General features: G+C 37.0%; 2 protein-coding genes and 1 long non-coding RNA gene across 3 annotated transcripts in view; 2 read left to right on the forward strand and 1 right to left on the reverse strand.

Annotated features, from left to right (window-relative positions):
* The window catches only part of PIK3CA (phosphatidylinositol-4,5-bisphosphate 3-kinase catalytic subunit alpha), a 74,535-nt gene extending 68,236 nt beyond the window's left edge, over nt 1-6,299 (forward strand). The window contains exons 18-21 of the mRNA XM_039254341.1: nt 3,397-3,567; nt 4,121-4,238; nt 4,357-4,508; nt 5,297-6,299. Coding sequence (XP_039110272.1) covers nt 3,397-3,567; nt 4,121-4,238; nt 4,357-4,508; nt 5,297-5,567 — 712 coding nt within the window. The 3' untranslated portion in view covers nt 5,568-6,299. The remainder of the gene's footprint in view (nt 1-3,396; nt 3,568-4,120; nt 4,239-4,356; nt 4,509-5,296) is intronic.
* Nucleotides 6,300-6,515: 216 nt separating this feature from the next.
* On the forward strand, nt 6,516-10,987 carry LOC120246699. The gene is made up of 2 exons (XR_005532107.1): nt 6,516-9,534; nt 10,742-10,987. It is a non-coding gene; the product is annotated as an uncharacterized LOC120246699 (long non-coding RNA).
* A 2,726-nt stretch (nt 10,988-13,713) lies between these two features.
* Nucleotides 13,714-20,599, reverse strand: KCNMB3 (potassium calcium-activated channel subfamily M regulatory beta subunit 3). The gene is made up of 3 exons (XM_039254343.1): nt 20,352-20,599; nt 16,354-16,552; nt 13,714-15,196 (listed from the first exon to the last, which is right to left on the reverse strand). Exons 1-3 carry the CDS (start codon nt 20,597-20,599, stop codon nt 14,816-14,818), a joined length of 828 nt encoding a protein of 275 aa, XP_039110274.1. The 3' UTR covers nt 13,714-14,815.
* Between the last annotated feature and the right edge of the window lie 356 nt (nt 20,600-20,955).

Consider the following 20,955-nt stretch of genomic DNA (forward strand, 5'->3'; position numbering starts at 1 on the left):
TAGAAATAAATAAAAAACATTAAAAAAAATTAAAAAAAAAAAAGCTTTGCCATTCTATTGGTTTTTGCCCAACCTTCTACAGTTATCAGTAACATCTCTTAAGTTTTCTGTCGTGCTTCATCTCATCCTTGTCATTTCTTTTCTCATAGTGTTTCCTTCTCTCTCTCGTCTCTTTGCAAATCTGGGGTCATTCCAGCAAAGGCCACTCTCTCCAAAAGAAAAATGTCTGTTTAAGCATAGGAGTCCGCTCTAGCCGCCGCAGCTGAGTACATTAGGGTTTGTTTGTATGCCTTTTAAAGATGGAGCATAGCTGCTATATAAAAATGTGTCAGTGACACCTAGTAGAACCCTCTTATTGCAGAAGAAAAACAGACACGTCAAGGAATTTGCTGAAGTACAAAATTGAGTCGTCATCTTCAAATTTTTAATTCCCGGTTCTTTGCTTAATCTCTTCTGCCTTCCAAAAGCAATGAATGTTATATGAATCAAGTTTCCTCTTTTGGTGTAATTTTCTGTATCTGAGAGACACACATGCCATTACTACCACTGCTCCCAGGGAAGGACAGAACAAAAGAGAGAATGCAAAACTAGGCAGAGCAGAGAATTTAACTGTAACTCTGGTAATTACAATATGTAATTGTAAACTAGTGGCTGTGCTAAAGAAGCACCTAAAGTTGAGCTAGATCATTGGGAAGTAAGTCAGATCTTCAAAAAGGTTTTAAGTTTTAAAATTTTCTTTTTTTTTAATAGTTTATTGTCAAGTTGGTTTCCATATAACACCCAGTGCTCATCCCCACAAGTGCCCTCCTCCATGCCCATCACTCCCTTCCCCTCTCCCCACCCCCATCAGCCCTCAGTTTGTTCTCAGCATTCAAGAGTCTCTCATGGTTTGCCTCCCTCCCTCTCCCCCACTATTTTTCCCCCCTTCTCTCCTACGGTCCTCCATTAAGTTCCTCCTAATCCTTCTAAACGTGCAAACATATGGTAGCTGTCTTTATCTGCCTGACTTAAGTAATTTAAGTAAAAGTGTTTAAAGTTTAATTTTAAATAAAATATAAATTTAATTAAGCAAAATCATAGCATTTTTATTCTTGAAAAAACTTGGATTCTCTGCTTTTTTTTTTTATAACAAGCCGTATAAGACTATGTGATGACTCTTGAAACTATGAATATGTTCAAAAATAATAAAATTAAAGTACAAAGAGAGAATGAGCAGGAGTACAGCCTTAAGAAATCCCTGTATTTATCAGGGCAGGTAGAAAGAAAGCTTCCGGAAAAGAAATGGTCAAAGGGGTAGGTCGACCAGAGTTTGTAATTCACAGAATCCAAAACTGGGGAGAGAGTCACAAACAGTTTATTGTATCAGGTGCTTCAGGGGATGTATGAGCGTAAGGACTATGAAAAAGCCCTTGTATTTGATGATCCATGGTTAACTGTAAGAAGAATTGAGTCAGTAGAGTAGTAGATGTAGAAGTTATGCTAAATGGAATTGAGAAAATGAAATAAGTGTGGACTGTAATCTTTTAGGAACTTAAGAAGTAAAAAAAAAAAAAAAAAAAAAAAAAAAAAAAAAAAAAAAAAAAAAAAAAAAAAAAAAAAAAAAGTAAAAAAAAAAAAAAAAAAAGATGGAAACAATTGCCAGTAGCTTATGAAAACAACAGAACTAAAAACCATAGTTTTTGGTACTTATGTGCCAAATGGTTTTTTTTTTTTTCATTGTCTCTAACTCCTCCTCACATCTCCCTTGTCTACATTTTGTTTTTAATACCATGTGATGAATGGGAGAAATCCATACAGCACTTCCTCTGTGTATCCAAGTATGGTTTTATCAAGAAAAACAGCGTTTGTGGGTTATTTGGGTTGTAAGTTGAAATAGCTGCTTTTTTTCCTAGAACACCATTTTTACTTAACAAATAAATAAGTTTTGGTTATTGACATGGGTATTTGGCAGACATTTTCTTGAAAATGAATTAATATGAGCCTATCTCTTCAAGGTGAACAACTGACAATATTTGCTGTCAAAGATCAAATTTGAACTCTCAGGCAACAAATCAGAATTTTGAAAAACTTGTGTACCACCGTAAGCAGAACAGCTTCCTCAAATTAAAGACTTTACTGATGAGATCAGTGGTGTCATTAACAATTGTGATTTTTGTAGTTGATATAATGAAAAGTGTCAGCATTTGAAAGATCTTCATAACTCAGTGAACTGGTATCTTCCAGGTGACCAATACAGCATGTGATAAAGTCACATATGCATAAAAGTTCCATTCAGAGGCAAGATAGACAAATGGATTTTAATGTAACAGAGTGTGAAGAGTTTAAGATAGTTTCATATTCCATACTGTAACTTGAAAAACAACTTCTTGTCAAGTTTTAGAATAGTATCAAGGAAAAATATCTATAGTTATCTGAAAAAGCTATTACAGTACCCCTCTTTTTTCTACCTACATAATGGTACAAAGCCAGATTTTCTTCATATGCTTCAATTAAAACACTTCATTAGATTGAATACAGAAGTGTATGTGAGCATCCAGCTCAGCGCTGTGGAACCACACCTTAAAGGACTTTGAAAATTTGGGAATGTGTCACTCTTCTAAGAATTTTTTAATATGACATCCTTTGTTTCATTAAAGATATTATTTGTATTATTGCAGAAGAGTTTGTTATTTTTAGATGAATTAATACATTAATTTTTTTATTGTCTCCTTTAATTTCTAATATCAGTAGATGTAGCTCACCTAAATAAAAACTCTTTGGGATCTCAGTAATTTTTAAGGGTACATAGGAGTCCTGAGACCAAATATTTGAGAACTACTGCTTTAAAGTATTATTAGGTGTCAGATTTAGATTTAAACAAATTGAAATTCACCCATATTTTTAAAATCATAAATGTTTATGGTGCACATGGGTGGCACAGTCAGTTGAGCCTCCAACTTAGGCTCAGGTCATGATCTCATGGTCTCATGGTCAAGCCCTGCTTCAGGCTCTGTGCTGACAACTCAGAGCCTGGAGCCTACTTCAGATTCTGGGTCTCCCCCTCTCTCTGCCCTTCTCATAATCATGTTCTGTCTCTCTCTGTCTCTCAATGATAAATGTTAAAAAGAAAAATTTTGTCATAAATGTTTATACAAGTTTAATTGTCACAGTAATTTTCTTAATGCTTTTCTCTTACATAATTAAATGCTTTCTCATTTGAAGGTTAAAACAAATGATGCCAGATAATTTTGAGGATTTTTCTAGGAATGTTTGTCATAGTGTAATAAAAAAATTTAAAAAGGAGTGAAGATCATGCATGACAAATTTGCAAAAAGAATATTCCTGTATTAGCCTACTAAAATATGTACTATTTTAAAATGCCATCATTTAATTGCAAACGTCTTGATCCTTTTTCAGAATGTTACCTTATGGCTGTCTGTCAATCGGTGACTGTGTGGGACTTATTGAGGTGGTGAGAAATTCTCACACTATTATGCAGATTCAGTGCAAAGGCGGCCTGAAAGGCGCACTGCAGTTCAACAGCCACACGCTACACCAGTGGCTTAAAGACAAGAACAAAGGAGAAATGTGAGTTTATTATTCTTGTCTTCTTGTGTTCGTCTAAGTTTGTGTTAGACCAGGCTTTTAATGGTGATGTACATTTCTCTGAGACCAGAGAAGACATTTGTTCTTACTTTGGAAAAAACTATGCTCGGCTTTTGAAATACTTGAGATTTTGTGTTTGAATGATCAGAATTGAATTTTGGTGAAATCTCATATACCCAACTTTATACATTCAGTTTTAGGTATCTAAAATGTGTTTTTCTTATTGCTTATTCTTTTTTTAAAAAAATCATCATTAAACATTTCAAAATATACTTGAAGGTCGTTGAAATGATTAGGAAAAAATGTTTTTTTCATGACATGTTCAGTATTTTTTCACTATAGTAAGAATTCAGCTGTAGTCAGAGGATACCTAGAAATGTCTGTCTCAAATCTTAGGAAATAATTACTTACTCTTCTTAATGTCAGTGATTGTTTTCATTCTTTACTAGAGACTTTGACCATCATTTCCCAATTTGGACCTGCTTAATAACTATATTTGCACACTGCTGAAAAAGTCTCTATTTCTTCTTTGTAGATATGATGCAGCCATTGACCTGTTCACACGCTCGTGTGCCGGATACTGTGTCGCTACCTTCATACTGGGAATTGGAGATCGTCACAATAGTAACATCATGGTTAAAGATGATGGACAGGTAACAGCTTTCTCTTTTTAAAATGTTTTGGCATTCTTAATTTGGGATTTTATTTATTAATTTGGGATATTGTATTCTGCATTTGTCAAGCTATAATATAATTCTTTATTTTTTAAAGCTATTTCATATAGATTTTGGACACTTTTTGGATCATAAGAAGAAAAAGTTTGGTTATAAGCGGGAGCGTGTGCCATTTGTTTTGACACAAGATTTCTTAATAGTGATTAGTAAAGGAGCCCAAGAATGCACAAAGACAAGAGAATTTGAAAGGTAAGTTCAAGAAATCAAAAATGCAAAGTATAGAATTCTCACTGCTCTATCAAAAATAAGTGATATTTTTCAAGCAACTTAATGTTAACATTTTGGCATAACTGAATATTTTAATGTGGTTATTTATTGTGTAATGCTCTGAAAAAAAGGGGGGGTACAATTTATTGAGTTAATTAAGGCCTGAAATGATTTATTTAGTTAATTAAGGCCTAAGAAAGTGACTCTTAAACTTATTAATATATTAAAAGTTTTTATTTACTGCTGTTTAAATGATTGGACCACACCTTCTCTATACTGATAAATAGTGCTTAAGACAACATTGTTCAGTCATACAATTTGAGGAGATCAGTCAACTATAATTATCATGTGTATTCATAATTTTTCTTACCACCTTCTAGTATATATATCATCAGTCTATCTCAGACCTTAAAATACTTTTAAGTTCTAAAATCTCATTTTATCTGTAACTCTATCCTGGCCCTAGCCTAAACCCTAAAGGCTTTAGTATGGACCAGTACAAACATTTAAAAAATCCTTAATAAACTACTAATGTGCCAGGCATCATTCTAGGTGCTGGATTTCAAACAAAATCCTATGGACTCACAGAGTTTACATTCTAGTGTGGGGTAAAGAGGGTAGAAAGTCTTGGCAAGGGGAGTGGGCAGAGAAATGCTATTTTTAATAGGTTTGCCCAAGAAGGCCTCTCTAATGACGTGACATTTGAGCAGAGGCCTGAAGGTCTTAACCCCATTTGCTCCATACTGATGAACTGTTCTTATTACTTATAGGTTTCAGGAGATGTGTTACAAGGCTTACCTAGCTATTCGGCAGCATGCCAATCTCTTCATAAATCTTTTCTCAATGATGCTTGGCTCTGGAATGCCAGAACTGCAGTCTTTTGATGATATTGCATACATTCGAAAGACCCTAGCTTTAGATAAAACTGAACAAGAGGCTTTGGAATATTTCATGAAACAAATGAATGATGCACATCATGGTGGCTGGACAACAAAAATGGATTGGATCTTCCACACAATTAAGCAGCATGCTTTGAACTGAAATGATAACTGAGAAACCAAAAGCTCATTATCTGGATTCTATACTGCACTGTTAATAACTGTCAACAGGCAAAGACTGATTGCATAGGAATTGCACAATCCATGAACAGCATTAGAATTTACACAAGAACAGAAGTAAAATACTATATAATTTAAATAATGTAAACGCAAACAGGGTTTAAGAGCACTAAACTAGTTCATTTCAAAATTAAGCTTTAGAATAATGCGCAATTTCATGTTATGCCTTAAGTCCAAAAAGGTAAACTTTGAAGATTGTTTGTATCTTTTTTTAAAAAAGAAAACAAAACAAAAAAACCCCAAAATATATAGAAATGACGGAGAAGGAAAAAGAATGATGTTCTTTTTTTGTCTTGCAAATGTTCTATGTTTTGAAATTGTGGACACAACAAAGTCTATTATTGCATTAGGTCCAAGGAAACTGAAGTTTGATGTTAAATTGCATTAAGATTAGAAAATAATGAAGATTTCTTATTTTTCCATTGCTGTTCAATTTATAGTTTGAAGTGGGTTTTTTGACTCCTTGTTTAATGAAGAAAACTGCTTGGGGTGGAAGGGACTCTTGAGATTTCACCAGAGACTTTTCCTTTTTAATAAATCAAACCTTTTGACGATTTGGGGTCTTATCTGCAAAGTTTTGGAAGCAGTCACAAATGAGACCTGTTATAAGGTGGTGTTTTTGGGTGTTTTTTTTTTTTTTTCCTGGACAGTATTTACAAGAATCTGATTCTTATTTCCCAGGGAAATTCTGGGCTCCCACAAAGTACAATAATCATCGTAGATAAAGAAGGAGCAGGAAGAGTTCTGCTCCAGAATTGTACAGTATTCGCCTTAGGTTGATTTTTTTTTTCTCCTTTTGCAATTGAATTGAATACATTTTTCATGCATGTTTCCAGAAAATAGAAGTGAGTATTAATGTTATTAAAAAAGATTATTTTTTTTATTAAAGGCTATTTATATTATAGAAACTATCATTAATATATATTCTTTATTTACATGATCTGTCCCATAGTCATGCATTGTTTTGCACCCCAAATTTTTTATTGTCCGTAGCAGCATGGTCAGCTTTTCTCTCGGTCCGTGGGTGAGGCTCAGGCACTATCCCATTTATACCAATGACTAATGTATCACTACATAAGGAAAACTGATTGAAGTTCATCCTCTTTCCTTTTATTTCTGTTTTCATATGAATCCCCCATTTTCCACCTTCTTTTGTAGTTGATAATGCCTCAATCATGAAACTAGTTACCAAAATTAAAACAGTATAGCATATCTTCCTGATTGCTCCAGCCCCTCTACCGAGGTATGCTCATGAATAATACTTTATAATATGGGGGAATAGAAACCATGAACTTTTTACCTTTTTAGGCTATTTATGCAATATCTCAATAATAAAAGTAGGACCTTAAACCATTTTAAGATCATGTCCCATTTCCAAGCGGTTAGGGCTCACTCTCCAACTTTGTTAAATTGCATTTGAGTACATGATACATTCTTAAACACTTTGGAAAACATTAACCCAAGATGTAGGGGCTAATGCTAGTCATCATTCTAGAATCTGTTATTTTACTCAGTATTTGAAATGAATGATTAATGCCCTAGGAAATAGCTTTAGCAAACGTCCAGGTGCCACACCAGAAAAAGTGCAATAATTTACTGACAGTTTTCTAGATTAGGTGTATTATTGGAATACAACTTTATAAAAAGTGCACATTATACACTCTAGTAAAACAGCACCACTTAAACGATATTCACTTATGAAATCAGTTACCTATAATAGAAGTCTTGAATAGTGAACAAGGGACTCTAATAGAAATACTCTTAATATTTGGCTGTTTTAGAACCCTTAAAGGGCCTAATTACTGGAGATTTAGGTACTCCACTAAAGCATGTACATAATATTGCCAACAAGAAAAATAAATTTGAAGATTAGGGGAACTTAACTCCTGTAAACTGTCTTGGAATAGTTAAGAAGAATTTAAACTCCCATTTTAAGCAGGAAGCCAAATAGATTCTTTTGCAGATAGAGATTTCATAACTTATTAAAACTTCTTTAACATTTTGTGCCTTTTACATATATTCAGTTAACACATGCTAACATCCCAGTCTCTTCTATGTCAGGGATTAACCACAGGAAAATTCAGTGAAATAGTACAAATCTGAAACTCTGATGATAGAAACTGGAGATTTAACAGAGAACCACGTTTTACCCGAGTGCCAAAAAAGCTTTGAGCTTCCTTGCACAAAATGTATATAATTTGTGCATTTCTCACATGAGCCCAGATAGTCCCCTTCCCCTGGGACCTCTCCACCATTAAAACACAAGCCACACAGCTTATTTCATCATTACATTTATTTTCAATAGTTATTACAACCAAGTTAATTCTGTTTGAAGACGTGTAGACAAATTTTACTAAGAATAGAATTAAGATTCTATAGATTAAGTGATTTTGCTAAAAGCAAAGTAAACTTTACACAAATCCAAGTGGAGTTTAAGCAGACAACATTAAAAAGAAGAAAAAAGGGTCAGGTAGTGCTCAGAAAGCAAAGAACCAAAAACTGAATTGAATACTCCATAGGGTGACTAGGATGTCAAGTCAGTGGTAAGCCGTTTCCAGGTACTGCAGTGTCTGGTCACCCCCCTCACCCTACCCCGTGGATTGGTCGGCTCCTGTGGCCGACCATCCTTGTCACTGAATGTGGTATAACTGACTGTTGACTCAACAGTCTCATTTGGTCACTTGAAAAATACTTCCTTCAATGACTTTTGGAGGGAAAAAAAAAAGCAGGTTTAAAGAACCTAAAGAAAATAAAACTTAATTTTAAACAAGTTCTAGTAAGATATAATCTGAAAATCATGTTTTAACTTTTTATCATATTCTCAGCTATACAGAATCATTTATTTTGAAGATTTTTAGACTGCTGTTAATTTGAAATCTGTTAATCATATTGTAGAATTTGGTTTTTAAAAAAGATGTTTCTAATTGGATTTTTTAAAGAAGAATGGAATTTGGTCACTATTTTCTGATAGAACCTAAGCTTTTTGTGGTTCTTAGTGTCCTCTGTAAAACTCAGTGTCAAAAGTAATCAACTCTGAGGTTTTCCCTTCTAATCTGCTTTATATTACAAGCCCTTTAGGAAATGGGAACCTGGTGAATATACAATGAATTGTAAAATATTTTAATGTGTAATTTTTTCAACTGTGAAACTATGACTATTGGTTTTTTGATGAAAACAGCTGCTGATAAAGTATTTTGTGTAAAGTGTAGTTCTTATTAATCAGGAAAATAATCAATGACTTGATTAGAATGTATATACCCTCTTGGATTTTATTTTGAATGGATTGGTGATTTTCACATAGGTAAAATACAGTCCATCCTGTATTCTTTTTCCATCAAAAATTGAGTGATCTAGCATCATAAAAAATTATAAACAGCCTATCTATTTTAAAAGAATCGTGGAAATTTCACAACACATAAACTTGGATTTGTTTCTTAATGATTTTGTAAATCCACTTAATTCATATTCTGACCAATAGCCCATGCTTGCCAACTCTTTGAAAAAAAATTGATTTCCAGCATTATTTTAAAGTCAGCAGGTTAACCTTTTCCGAATGTTTTGACTTCCTTTTGTTTCTATGTCTACATAAACTGCAGACCTGGGCTGGACCCACGTACTCAGAATCCACCTTAGAAATCGACTTTGATGTCCAAGACATCACTAAAATGTTTCAGGTTAAAGACCCTATGCGGTGTTAATGGACTGTGGTGCTTCTACTATCTAAAAACAACTTTCATACTTCAGATGTTTTTGAGAAGAGGAGAATGTGCAAGGAGGGGGCAGAACAGGGGGAGTCTGAATGAATTACATTCTTCATGCCCATCCTGCTCAGATGGGGCGCCTCTAAGGGAAGCCTTAGATGGGGCCTTTGAAAGACAAAGCAGAAAGCTGTGAGTATACTGTGCATACCATGAGGGAAATAACTCTTCATCAAGGATGGGATTGTGAAGGCTGAAGTATAAAACTCAGCATGGACAGGATCCTCAGATAACAATTCTTGGTGACAGAGAAATACAGCTGGGCTGTTTTTTAAAATACAAACACAAACCATTTTTATTTTTTAATTGCATTAAAATTATAAATGTATCTTACGTGCCATGGCCTGGAAAGCCTTTTTTCCTTACAAAGTTATTTTCACTTTCTGAAAAGATTACGGGGTTTAGCTTAAGATAACTATGGTCCTGATAAAATTGGATTGGTAACTCTACCTCAGAAGGTTAAAAAGAAAAAAAATTAATGAGTCACAATTCAGTACTTCAGGCTCTGATGTTACAGAAATTTCCAGAGCACTGTAGTTTTAGATGTATAAAGTCAGAGTTGGCATGCCTTGTTTTAATGGCATTGGAGATATTAAGAAAAAATTGTGGTTAAAATTTAATCATTACTCCAGCCATGGAAAAGGCTACAGCGCCAGAAAGTTTATGGTACTAGGTTCTTGAATTCGGCATTCAAAATTAGCTGTCTTCTCTTTTCCTTATTATTAGTGAAATTGGTGTGTTTATATCTGCACACATTTCTCTTTGCATACACACTGCTCACTAGCCCTAGGCAACAGGCATCTTCCATAAAAGGTGTAAACATCAGGTTCTAAAGCTCAGAAGTGTTTAGAATTTACTAGGAGTTTCCCAAGTTGGGATGTTAGTTTTTAAATAAGCTTATTTGATCCAAGTATTCCACTTGATTAAGGTTTCACACTTTTTTTTTTTATCAGTGAAGCACCATTCCTTTTCCTTAGTTGTAGACATGTTAATATTACAGCCGTGCTAGTTAGCATAAAGTGACAGTTATGAGCCATAAGGAAATCTTCTGACTTTTTACACAGTGACATATGAGTTTTAGTGGGGGGTTGGGGGCGGTTGGTGGGCGGGAGGGAGGGGATCAGCCCATTGTACATTTAGTGTAGTTTAGGTAACTGATTTTCACTACCAACAGTAGCCTCCATTCTTCCTGTTGGTAAGTATGGAAAGGTTTTTTTAATGCATTTTGTAAGCCAGTTAAGTCTGAAATCTTATATAATCTGTCACTACAACAATTTTGTGGTTATGCTAAGAGCCATGTATATTTTTAGGTGATTCTTATTTTTGTTACTCCTTCTAGGTAAGCAAGGAGGAAGAAAATTTTCGTTGTTTTATGTTCTCTCAAAATATCTTTAATAAGACTAAACTCCTTAAGTTGAGTATGAATTTCCAAATGTAGTCCTGATCTATCAATTTCATAAGTAAAAGCCCTTTATCACATTTATGTTCCAAAGAGTGGTTGGAGAGCTTGGCCTTCATGTGGTTTCTAGAAATGCTTTTGGCTCTGGAACCTAAGTTTCAAATACAACTAATAGTTTCGATGTGATTCGGTCCTCGGACTTCCTTGGGTTGAATAAAATCTAAAAGAATATATCCTTCGGGAACATAACCCATCATGGGGAATGCAGCATAACCAAAAGAAGACTATTAGAGCATCAAATGTTGACTTCGGAAGCTTCAACAAGAAGCCCCCACCACCCTTTTTTGGCCCCTTTTATTGTAGCAAATCTATTTCTCTATATTTTGTCATTCAATGAATTGAACTCCTGTGGTGTACTGCATTCATTAGGAGAAAAATGTTTTTAGATATTCTTTAACTGATGACCCAAAAAGGATTTGACACAGCAAGATGCATGTGTTATTGTACTGAGAATATAGAATAATACAGTGTCACTAAATTTAAGACCTCTTCCCAGTCTTGCTGTTCCCAGCAAGAAGTTTGGCCTGTGACTGCACTTAACTGTTTGTGCTCATCAGAAACTGTCAATGTCTGCTTTTCTTTTAACTTTGCAGTCTGTAACATCACGCTGTTTATTAAAAAAAAACAAACAAACAAAAAAATGACTGGTGTCCAAGCAATCCTTAGTGTACTACATATTTTAAACAAAAACCCGTGATAACTATACTTTGCCATTTTTTTGAATACTTACAAGCAAATTGGTGTTGCTAGTAATCGAAATTTAGCTGAACTTGAGTTCTGATCAATAACAACTAAGAATAGTTGACTGAAAGCCTGAAACGATTATGCCTTAAAAGCAATTGTTCTGCCCTAGTGATGAATATTAGAGATATCTGTTTGATATTAATTTCTTTTAAGCAGAAAGAATTATATGCGTTTCAAGCAGAAACATACACATACACGTATGAATGTGTTTGTGTGTGTAGACAGGCTTTTTTTGAGTCTGTTGGAGACCAGAACCTAAAAGTGAGATTGGGGTAGAAGCAGACTGATTTTACTTGCAGTTACCGTAAGCCTTGCAACAGGTACTTTTCTTGGGCCAGTAATACATGTGAGCGTCAATACTCTGTACTTCAAAGCAATTAACAGCAAATGATGGCTTACCTTTTGTTTCTTTGCCAAACGCTTTGCGTGACTTTGAATTAACATTGTTCTAAATGAACTTTGTTCTCCAAGCATAATGTTCCTCTTTCCTGAGATGAGGCTGTGAGGTGAACCAAGCAGCCGCACTGTATGAATGGAAAACTGGTCATTGCAACACTAGGTTTCACACTTTCACAGACTTTTTAGGCTTTACGCGAGTGGTTTTGAATCCCGAGAACTGCACATTGTTAGATGGGTGTCAAACTTACTAAGAAAGGGAATAGAGATCTGCCCTTTAGAAATCTATAGAATCTCAATTTGCAGAATGATTTAAAATATGTGTGCCTACATCTTTTATTTCAGGAAAGTCTTTGGTATACAAAATAATTTGCTGCAACCTTTTAAGCAGTATGTTCTGAGTCTTAAATGTATATTATATTTAGCCAAGAGAAGGTGGGGAGATATGCTCTCCTACAGCTCTCTACCCTGGCCCCTCGAACCAGCTGTCCAGGGAAAGGTACCAAGGCTGACTGAATATATTTTACTTTTTAATAAGAATTGTATATATTTAAGATGTACAGTATAATTTGATATTCATGTACAGTGAATGATTATAGTCAAGCGAATCAATGTATCATCTCCTCACATTGTGTGTCTGTGTGATGAGAATACCTGAAATCTACTCTCGTAGCAGAGTTCCAGTATTCAGCCTCGTATTCTTGCCATAAGCATGCTGTACATGAGCTCTCTAGACTTCATCTTACAGCAGAGTTTGTACATTTTAATTAACATCTCCCCATTTCTCCTACCTGACCACATCCCCAGTAATCACTATCCTACTCTCTGCTTCTGTGTATTTGACATTTTTAGAAACCACACATCAGTGAAAGGCAGTTTTTTCCTTTCTGTGTCTGGCTTATTTTACTTAGCATAATGCCCTCTGGGTTTATCCACGTCGTTGCAAATGGCAGGATCTCCTTTTTTAAGACTGGATGAGGGGCACCTGGGTGACTCAGTCAGTTAAGCATCCGACTTCGGCTCAGGTCATGATCCCACAGTCCATGGGTCCGAGCCCCACATCGGGCTTTGTGCTGACAGCTCAGAGCCTGGAGCCTGCTTCAGATCCTGTGTGTGTGTGTCTCTCTCTCTGCCCCTCAACCGCTCGCTCTCTGTCTCTCAAAATAAAAGACATAAATTTTTTTAAAAGACTGAATAATATGCCATTGTGTGTATGTATACACACCTCACATATGTGTGTACATTGTGTATGTGTATGAGAGAGAGATCACAATTTATTCATCTGTGAATAGACACAGGTTGTTTCCATATCTTGGACATTGTCAATAATGGTCCAGTGAACAGGGGAGTAAAGTAATCTCTCAGAGGTACTGATTCCATTTGCTTTGGATTTTTACCCAAAACAGGGATAAGGCTGACTGAATATAGAAACTTAGCACAAAAAAAAAATTACTAACATTTTTGAGCACTTTTACTAGGTGCCAGAAACTAAAGTGTTTTACATACTCTACCTTGTTTATTCCTTAACCCCATGAAGGAAGAGATTATCCCCATTTTATAAATGAGAAGAGAGAGGCTTGAACCTTCATTTCCATTCAGCTGAACTGCCAGGGGATACATATCTGAAAAGTTGTGATTATGGCCTATGAATTCAGTTAAATCCTCTGAGACGCATGTGCTTCCCACTATTCCACACTAGAAGAAGGAGCACCAAAATTGTTCATTACTTGTCAAGTCAGTATTGCTTTATTTAATCATTCAGTCTGTTTAGTAATTTGTGACTTGAAATTAACTGCTAAAAGGCATAATATTTACTAAGAATTAAAATTTCTGTTTTGATTACATCTGCATATAAAAGTTGCTTCAAAAGTCTCATTCTTTCTATGGTCCATGATGTAAGACTTTTTTAGTAAAATTGAAAAGATACTTTGAGGCACTTTGGTTTTCAGAACAAATTGATGTTTTCTATTCCAATTCAGCTCACTCTGGAAAGCACTTGTTGGGAGAGCCTGTGACATTCGTTGGTGAATAACCATGGTTGAGTCATTAAAGTTTGGACATTTGCTGACTGTCCACGTGGGACTTTTCTACAATGCAGATTATCTGAGATGAATGTTAAATTCCATCCAGTACAGCTTCTCCCTACTTCCCATTTCTGGCCATCCCTCCCACCCCCACCAGAATGTGCACAAAGAAGAAAATGAGCTTATGGAAAGCGTAATTAACTAGGAGAATCTTGCTGAAAGAAAAATTACATGGTACATGGCAAGGTTAAGTACAGAGAACTCTAAACTTAGTGCATTTGCTAGGAGTGGCTTTCCTTCTTTATCATGAATGGTGAAGCAAAATGGTAGGCCCACATTTTTTTTGAAATTACTAGATTATTATCTTCCTAACAACAAATAACTTGTTCTTCACTAAGAATTTTTTGAGGAATGTTTTGACGTAAACTATATTGCATAGACCTAGGCTGGTTGTTCGGTACTAAAAACCCTCCACCATTTACTTCCATGCGGACAAGTTCCAGTTAGAGCTGAAATTAGAGCTACTGTGAGTTCATTTTGCCACGTGGGGACAAAAAGCATTTCCTTGGCTCATGTGGAAAGAAATTTGTGGTAGAAAAAAGAGGGCGAATTTATATGTGTTCATAGAATAAATGCATAAGGAGGCTTTTTTTAAATGTTTCCCATATCAAGTACGTGTACTTGCTTTGAATTGCCGCTATATGGTTAGTTTGTGAGCAGGCATCATTAGGTCCTCAGGTGCAAAAATTGCAGGTATCTGAAAGCCAGGACTTTAATCTGGCCACTGTCTTCAGATCTTTCTGCTCCTTTCTTTGCTCCTCCCCACACTCCACAGTTTGAATCGATGCTGTTCCATATAAGGTACTTTGCCACCTACCTCATCTCCAAGCGCGGTGCTATATTTTTCACACAGCAGGGACAGGTACTGTGTTAATCTCACCATGCCAACAATCAGGGCACCACCTAGCAGAGTCAGTGAAGGCCAAAATAAACAGTGGAAGATAACCATCTGGTCATACTTTTTTATGAGAATGACATCTTCAGATTGGCTGTCTGGACTGTAGAAGCATGAAAAGGGAGTCCCATTTCTGTGATCGAAGAATTCCTTTATGTCCAGCACACTGTTGAGCAAATCATTCCTATCTCGGTGGCACGTGGGTGTGTAAAAGCACTAGGAATGTGGAAGAAGAAGAGAGATGAGGGCACTGTCCCCAAAACCAAGCATTTAAACAACAGTTTTCATTCTGAAAGCACTTCAAACTGAAGCTATTCGTGGAGAGTTTCAATCTCAGAAGCTGGAGGAAGGAAGCTGTTGTAGAAGTCATGGGGACGTGTGGGTAGGAGGGCACAGAGTGACGTGGCCATTTCCAGACACTAAGCAGAAATGTGGGAAGGGATTCTTAGGATACAGACATTGCAGAAGAGGCAGTGACCAGCTTCATAAGGACCGTGCAGGCCCCCTCGGTCTTTGTCCATTCAACAAACCTCTATTGAGCTCACTATGTGTTCTCAACACCTATTAATGCCTCTATCATCTTTCTCTTGATTTCCTGTAGTCAAATCTTTCCCTAAAGGGTAGCATGTTGAAGCTTTTTCCCTAGGCCCACAGAGAGGGGGCCTACATGGGCTTTGGCTCCCAGGTTGCAGAACTAGTGAAGAAGGGATATGTCAGCTAGTGATATGTTTTCAAAAAAGCTTGAGGTTTGTTAGCATATCCACTAAGCACTCGAGGCACTGTGCTTAGGGCATATGAAATTGTTTGAAACCTTAAGAATTATTGCATCCAAAATAGAAAACATAGATCATCAGATTGATTAGTGCCTAAGTAAAGACAGCAGAGCATAGCATGTCAACTAATCTAATGCAACCCAACTTTCATAGGTGAAAATATACACTATAAATCATGTGAACCAATTGAGAAACCTATCAAAATCAAAATTACAATAATCCTTCACATTTCTTGATAAGAAAAATTGCTTACTTGATGTAAGATGGGTTGTGAGTACATATTAACATTTTTGATACAATGGGGAGTTGGGCTTCCAAAAGTCAAACTGCCCACAAATGACTGTCCACTGGCTTGGCCTGTAAATTCCAGACACCAGTGTATGGAACTGGCATGATTCCTTTCCATTCTATAACCCCCATTTTTCCTCCAAGAATGCCCTTAGCTTCATTTATCCTGTTCTGACCACTGTAGAGACGTTCACTGGAAGGAAACGGATTTACCAACAGAAATGGTCCTGGGTTCTGCACTCTGCAGGGGGTGGTCTGGCACGGAAGGGCGGCTATAATTAGAACTCTTTAATTACATGAACTTTACCTTACCTTGGAATTTATCCGGACAGCCTCTTCATTATAATGTAGGAGAGCTTTCTGACCTGAATGAGTGACGTTCACAAACACCTGAAGACATGGGTACTTGCCCCGGCCTTGGCAGCTCATACCACAGGGGAAAGCACAGTCCATCCAGTCGTCCATGATGTGAGTGTGGATGGTAGTGCAGTTCGACTCTTCTCTCTGAGTGCTTCAATTGGAAAAGATAAATGATCTTCACCCTCTAGAAAATTTACTTTTTATAGTTCTAATGTAATAACCCAAGATATGTGTCTATTTCAAGGGAATGTGGAACCATCCCAGAAGGTACATAATGATTAGGGAACATGGAGAACATTGAAAAAGGGGGAAAACAACAGCAAATTGCTAAATTTCATCTCAGTTATGACCTCATGGGCATATTCCTTATTACACCAACCCTTAGAGCATTGGTTTTCAAACTTCAGAATCACCTGAGCGAGTTTGTTAAAGTGAAGAATTTATGGATTCTAAGGCCTCACACCCAGAGATTTGGGTTTAGTTGATCTGAGGTGAAGCCCAGGAATCTGTATATGCAGGAGTATTTAAGATGCAAGTATTTGGCAAACCATGCTTTGACAAATATTACTGTAACCGCATACTCAGAAATCTTATCCTCGTTCATGCGTCGTCATTTCAAGATGCACCCACTGGCCTGTACTGCTGAAAATGTGCCTTTGGGAGAGTCCAACCACAGTCAACGTGGCCCTTAGTCAATATAGAATTCTAGTAACAAGGTACAATTCCATTTACTCACTCCACTTCCAAAGAGGCAAATAGAAGGAATGTCTCATTAGAAAACTTACCATATTTTCACTGTCAGTAGGTAACTTGGGGTCAGGAGCTACATCCTATTCATCTTTATGTTCCTCAAAACAGGAGGCACCATGCCTCCCACACAGTACAGGCTCAATAAGTGTTGTACTGAATGAAAGTTTGACTTGGAAAACATTCCTTGTGTATTTGCACACCTACTACATGCACTCAACGTTCTAGGTGCCATGAGAAGTGGTAGACAAAATTCCTGCCCACGAAAATTTTGTGGTGGCGTTGAAATGACAAATATGTATAAAATGATTAGAGGACAAGTCCAAGATAAAGTAGAGGAGGGTAAGAAGAAATGCTTGACAATGTACAGGACTACTCCTTGGGGCCTCAACGTGGGTCCCTGACCTTATCTCCTGGTGACTTAACCACAAGACGTTAGGTTAGCAAATTCTAAAATCAGAATGTTTGGAAAGCCTCATTTAGCTAGGTTCATGCTCTCCCATTAAGATCTTTGGCAGTAAGTAAACATTTTTCTTGATTCATATAATAAACTTGAGACACAGTGCAGTTTAAAATAACCTTAAGGCCCAGGGCATTAAAAACAAATCATTGGATGTGGCCTAAAGAATAAAATGTTGGGCAAGTGAAAATACAAATATGAAAAATAAGGTTCTTTCACAGATTTAACACCAGCCTGCTTTTCCACAAAATTAAGCCCTGTACTTATTTAGACTAGGCATCTTAAAATAATTCTTTAAAGTTGTCTCTTTGTCTGTGTTAGACTTAAGCTCTCTGAATCCTAACCAAGTACTGAACTGAGTGTGTTGGAACCTTCCTTAAAGATTTCAGAAAGCTCCAATATGGAGAGCTGTATATTTCTTCCTGTGTACGAGGGCCAGGCCAGTCCTCTCAGGCAGAGCCAGGGACATATTTAAAGTTTACTTATTTATTTTTTGGGAGAGAAAGAGAGGGGCAGAGAGTAAGGGAGAAAGAGAGAATCCCAAGCAGTGCAGAGCCCAAAGCTGGGCTTGATCTCATGAACCACACCATCATGACTTGAGCTGAAATCAAGAGGTGAGCATTTAACGGATGGAGCCACCCAGGCACCTGGAACCAGGCATGTATTTAGAGCTGAAAACATAAGCATGTTCTTTCAACAGGATTGTGTGTCTATTTGCCTACAAATACACAAAATCTATCAATTGATTGAGAGATGATGGTCGAGGGGGTGGGAGTAGGCCATCTTCCATGGAACAAAAGCACTTTCTGAGGTGGCACAAAATCACAAGGCAAGAGACAGATGAGAACTCGCCACTCTCAAGCACTTGCTTAATAACTTTAAGCAAACAATTTTCAGAAATGCTTAGCAAAGTAAAAATTTAAATACGAGCATCAGGTTTGGCATCAGGTTGCAGAAGGTATCCTCAAAACATCTCCCAAATTATCACATTTAAAAAAATAATCTGACCTGGGCCTGCACACAAACACTCATGCATATGCGTGTGCGCCCATGCACGTGCATGTACACACACACACACACACACACACACAATTCAGCTTACATAGGTATGTGTAATGCAGCTAGATGGATGGATGGATGGATGGATGGGTGGAAGGAAGGATAGATGATAGATAGATAGATAGATAGATAGATAGATAGACAGACAGACAATAGATATCTCTCTACATATAATGAAGTAATGGGAAAAGGAAGGTAGAAAGCTAAAAGTCAAGAGTGAGGTAAAGCATGTAAACTGCAAACCATAAGATCCCTTACAGTTATGAGAACTAGGCCACAAATTTCACTCTGAACTTCCTGGCAGCCAAAGCAATGAAAAATATATAGCCACAGATAAGATTCCTCGTGTCTACTAACGAAAAGTAAGCTGGTTGATCAGAAGCAGAACATATTCTTCTGGTGATAATACCAGAGGGAAATGTTTCTGGGCACTTCTAGTACTGGCACTGTGTTCTGTAGTGATGGTGGCCTCCACATTATTGCCCTAATAGTAACTTAGGAATGGCCGGAGATGAACCTGATACATAGCAAAAGCAGGACACCCACTTCCTGTTCTATGATCCTGTTTCTTCACTGAACTCCTAGGCCTCCCTCTCTCTATTCTCCTGGGCCTTCTATCACTCTAGCTAACCAAAGGGAAAGTGCCCCTTGCTTTCCCCCTCCCCAGTACTGCCCTCTCTCAAAGTACCCCATGTTGTAAAAGCCATCCTCCAAAATCAAACAGCTCCTCCCCTGCCCTAATGAAATCCCCCGCAGCCATTGCTACAAACTTCATTTAAGTATTAGGAGGCCAGTCTTATATCAAAATGACAAGCAAGTTCTTTCCTGGCTAGGTGACCTTGTGCAAGTTACTTGGCCTGAGTCTCAGCTTTCTCATTTATAAAATGAATATTAAGGGGCACCTGGGTGGCTCAATTGGTTAAGCATCAGACTCTTGGTCTCAGCTCAGGTCATAATCTTATGGTTCCTGAGATCAAGCCCCATGTCAGGCTCTGTGCTATATACAGCCTGCTTGGGATTCTCTGTCTCCCTGTCTCTCTGCCCCTTTCCTGCTCACAGCCCTTCTCTCCCTCTCAAAAATAAACATTAAAAAATAAAAACAAAAAAAAAATAAAATGAAAGTTAAAATGATAAAATAATGCTACCATCATAGGTTTGCTGCAGATTTAAATAGGATAAATATAGTATATTTTGGCATAGAGTATATATTTAATAAAGGATAACTGTTATTAGCTATATTTAATAATGAATAAAATAAAAAGAAGGAAACACTTATTGAGAAACTACTATGTGCTAGGTTGACACTGTCAAACTCAAAAAACTCAGACTTAAATAACTTATTGTGCTCACATAAAGGAGTTAAATTAACCCTTCCCTGTGATATCTGTTTATTAAAGGAAGAATGTATTCCCTCCATGCATATCTAATTTACAGATCAGCTGTTAGAAGTACTTTTCAGATTGAAGAGGGGGAGTGACAAAGGAGTGTCTTCCACTTTGTTACGGTGACACCTTTCTCTACACCCAATCGCCTCCCGTCACTGATAAAGGAACAGGTGATTCTATCGTCCCTTAGACAGTGGTCAGGAGGGCTGAAGAAACCAAAGCCAGCTTCCTCTCCTCTAACATTGTGCTTGCATCTGATTCAAATTGAAAATTCTGGGTCTCCTTTCTGTATTTCTTACCTGAGCATGAAAGGCTTTAGGATGGTTGTTCCAAGCAAGAAGAACATGAGGACTGAGAAGCCCATCATTGCAAACCCCAGCAGCATGGCGCGGTCCTCTCCAGCACTGGACGGCAGCTTCTTGTGCACATCTGGTAAGTCTCCGTCATTGTGGCCTCTATGTCTACTCCTTCCTGAGGCAGAAAAGGCTGTCCTTTGGAGGAAGTAGGAAGGAGGTATTTCAATAAGCTCATAGAGAAATGGGAACATTTACCAACCCGTGGCGGGTGGAGGGATGATCCCATTTGCTGTCCCCCTCCGGGTTGTGAGAAGGTTCAGTGCAGCACAATGAAATCTCATGTTCAGAGCTTGGTTAAAAGTCCATCTAAACAAGCTAAAATTATGTGTTATAAAATATAATGTAATATAATATTATTTTTTACATATAACAATCATAAGGAAGTCTTTAGAGATGTTTAATCCATGACTAGAGAAGAATTACCTGTCAGTAGTTTTCATTTGTATTATGTGAATGAGTGTTATGAACTTACTTCTCTGTCAGGGATACTGCATATCACCCGTGAAAATAATTTTTACACTATTTTATGAGTTCCCTATGTAAAGAA

This window comes from Hyaena hyaena, unplaced genomic scaffold, assembly GCF_003009895.1.
Source record: "Hyaena hyaena isolate Hyena2069 unplaced genomic scaffold, ASM300989v1 scaffold_477, whole genome shotgun sequence".
Classification (NCBI taxonomy): domain Eukaryota; kingdom Metazoa; phylum Chordata; class Mammalia; order Carnivora; family Hyaenidae; genus Hyaena; species Hyaena hyaena.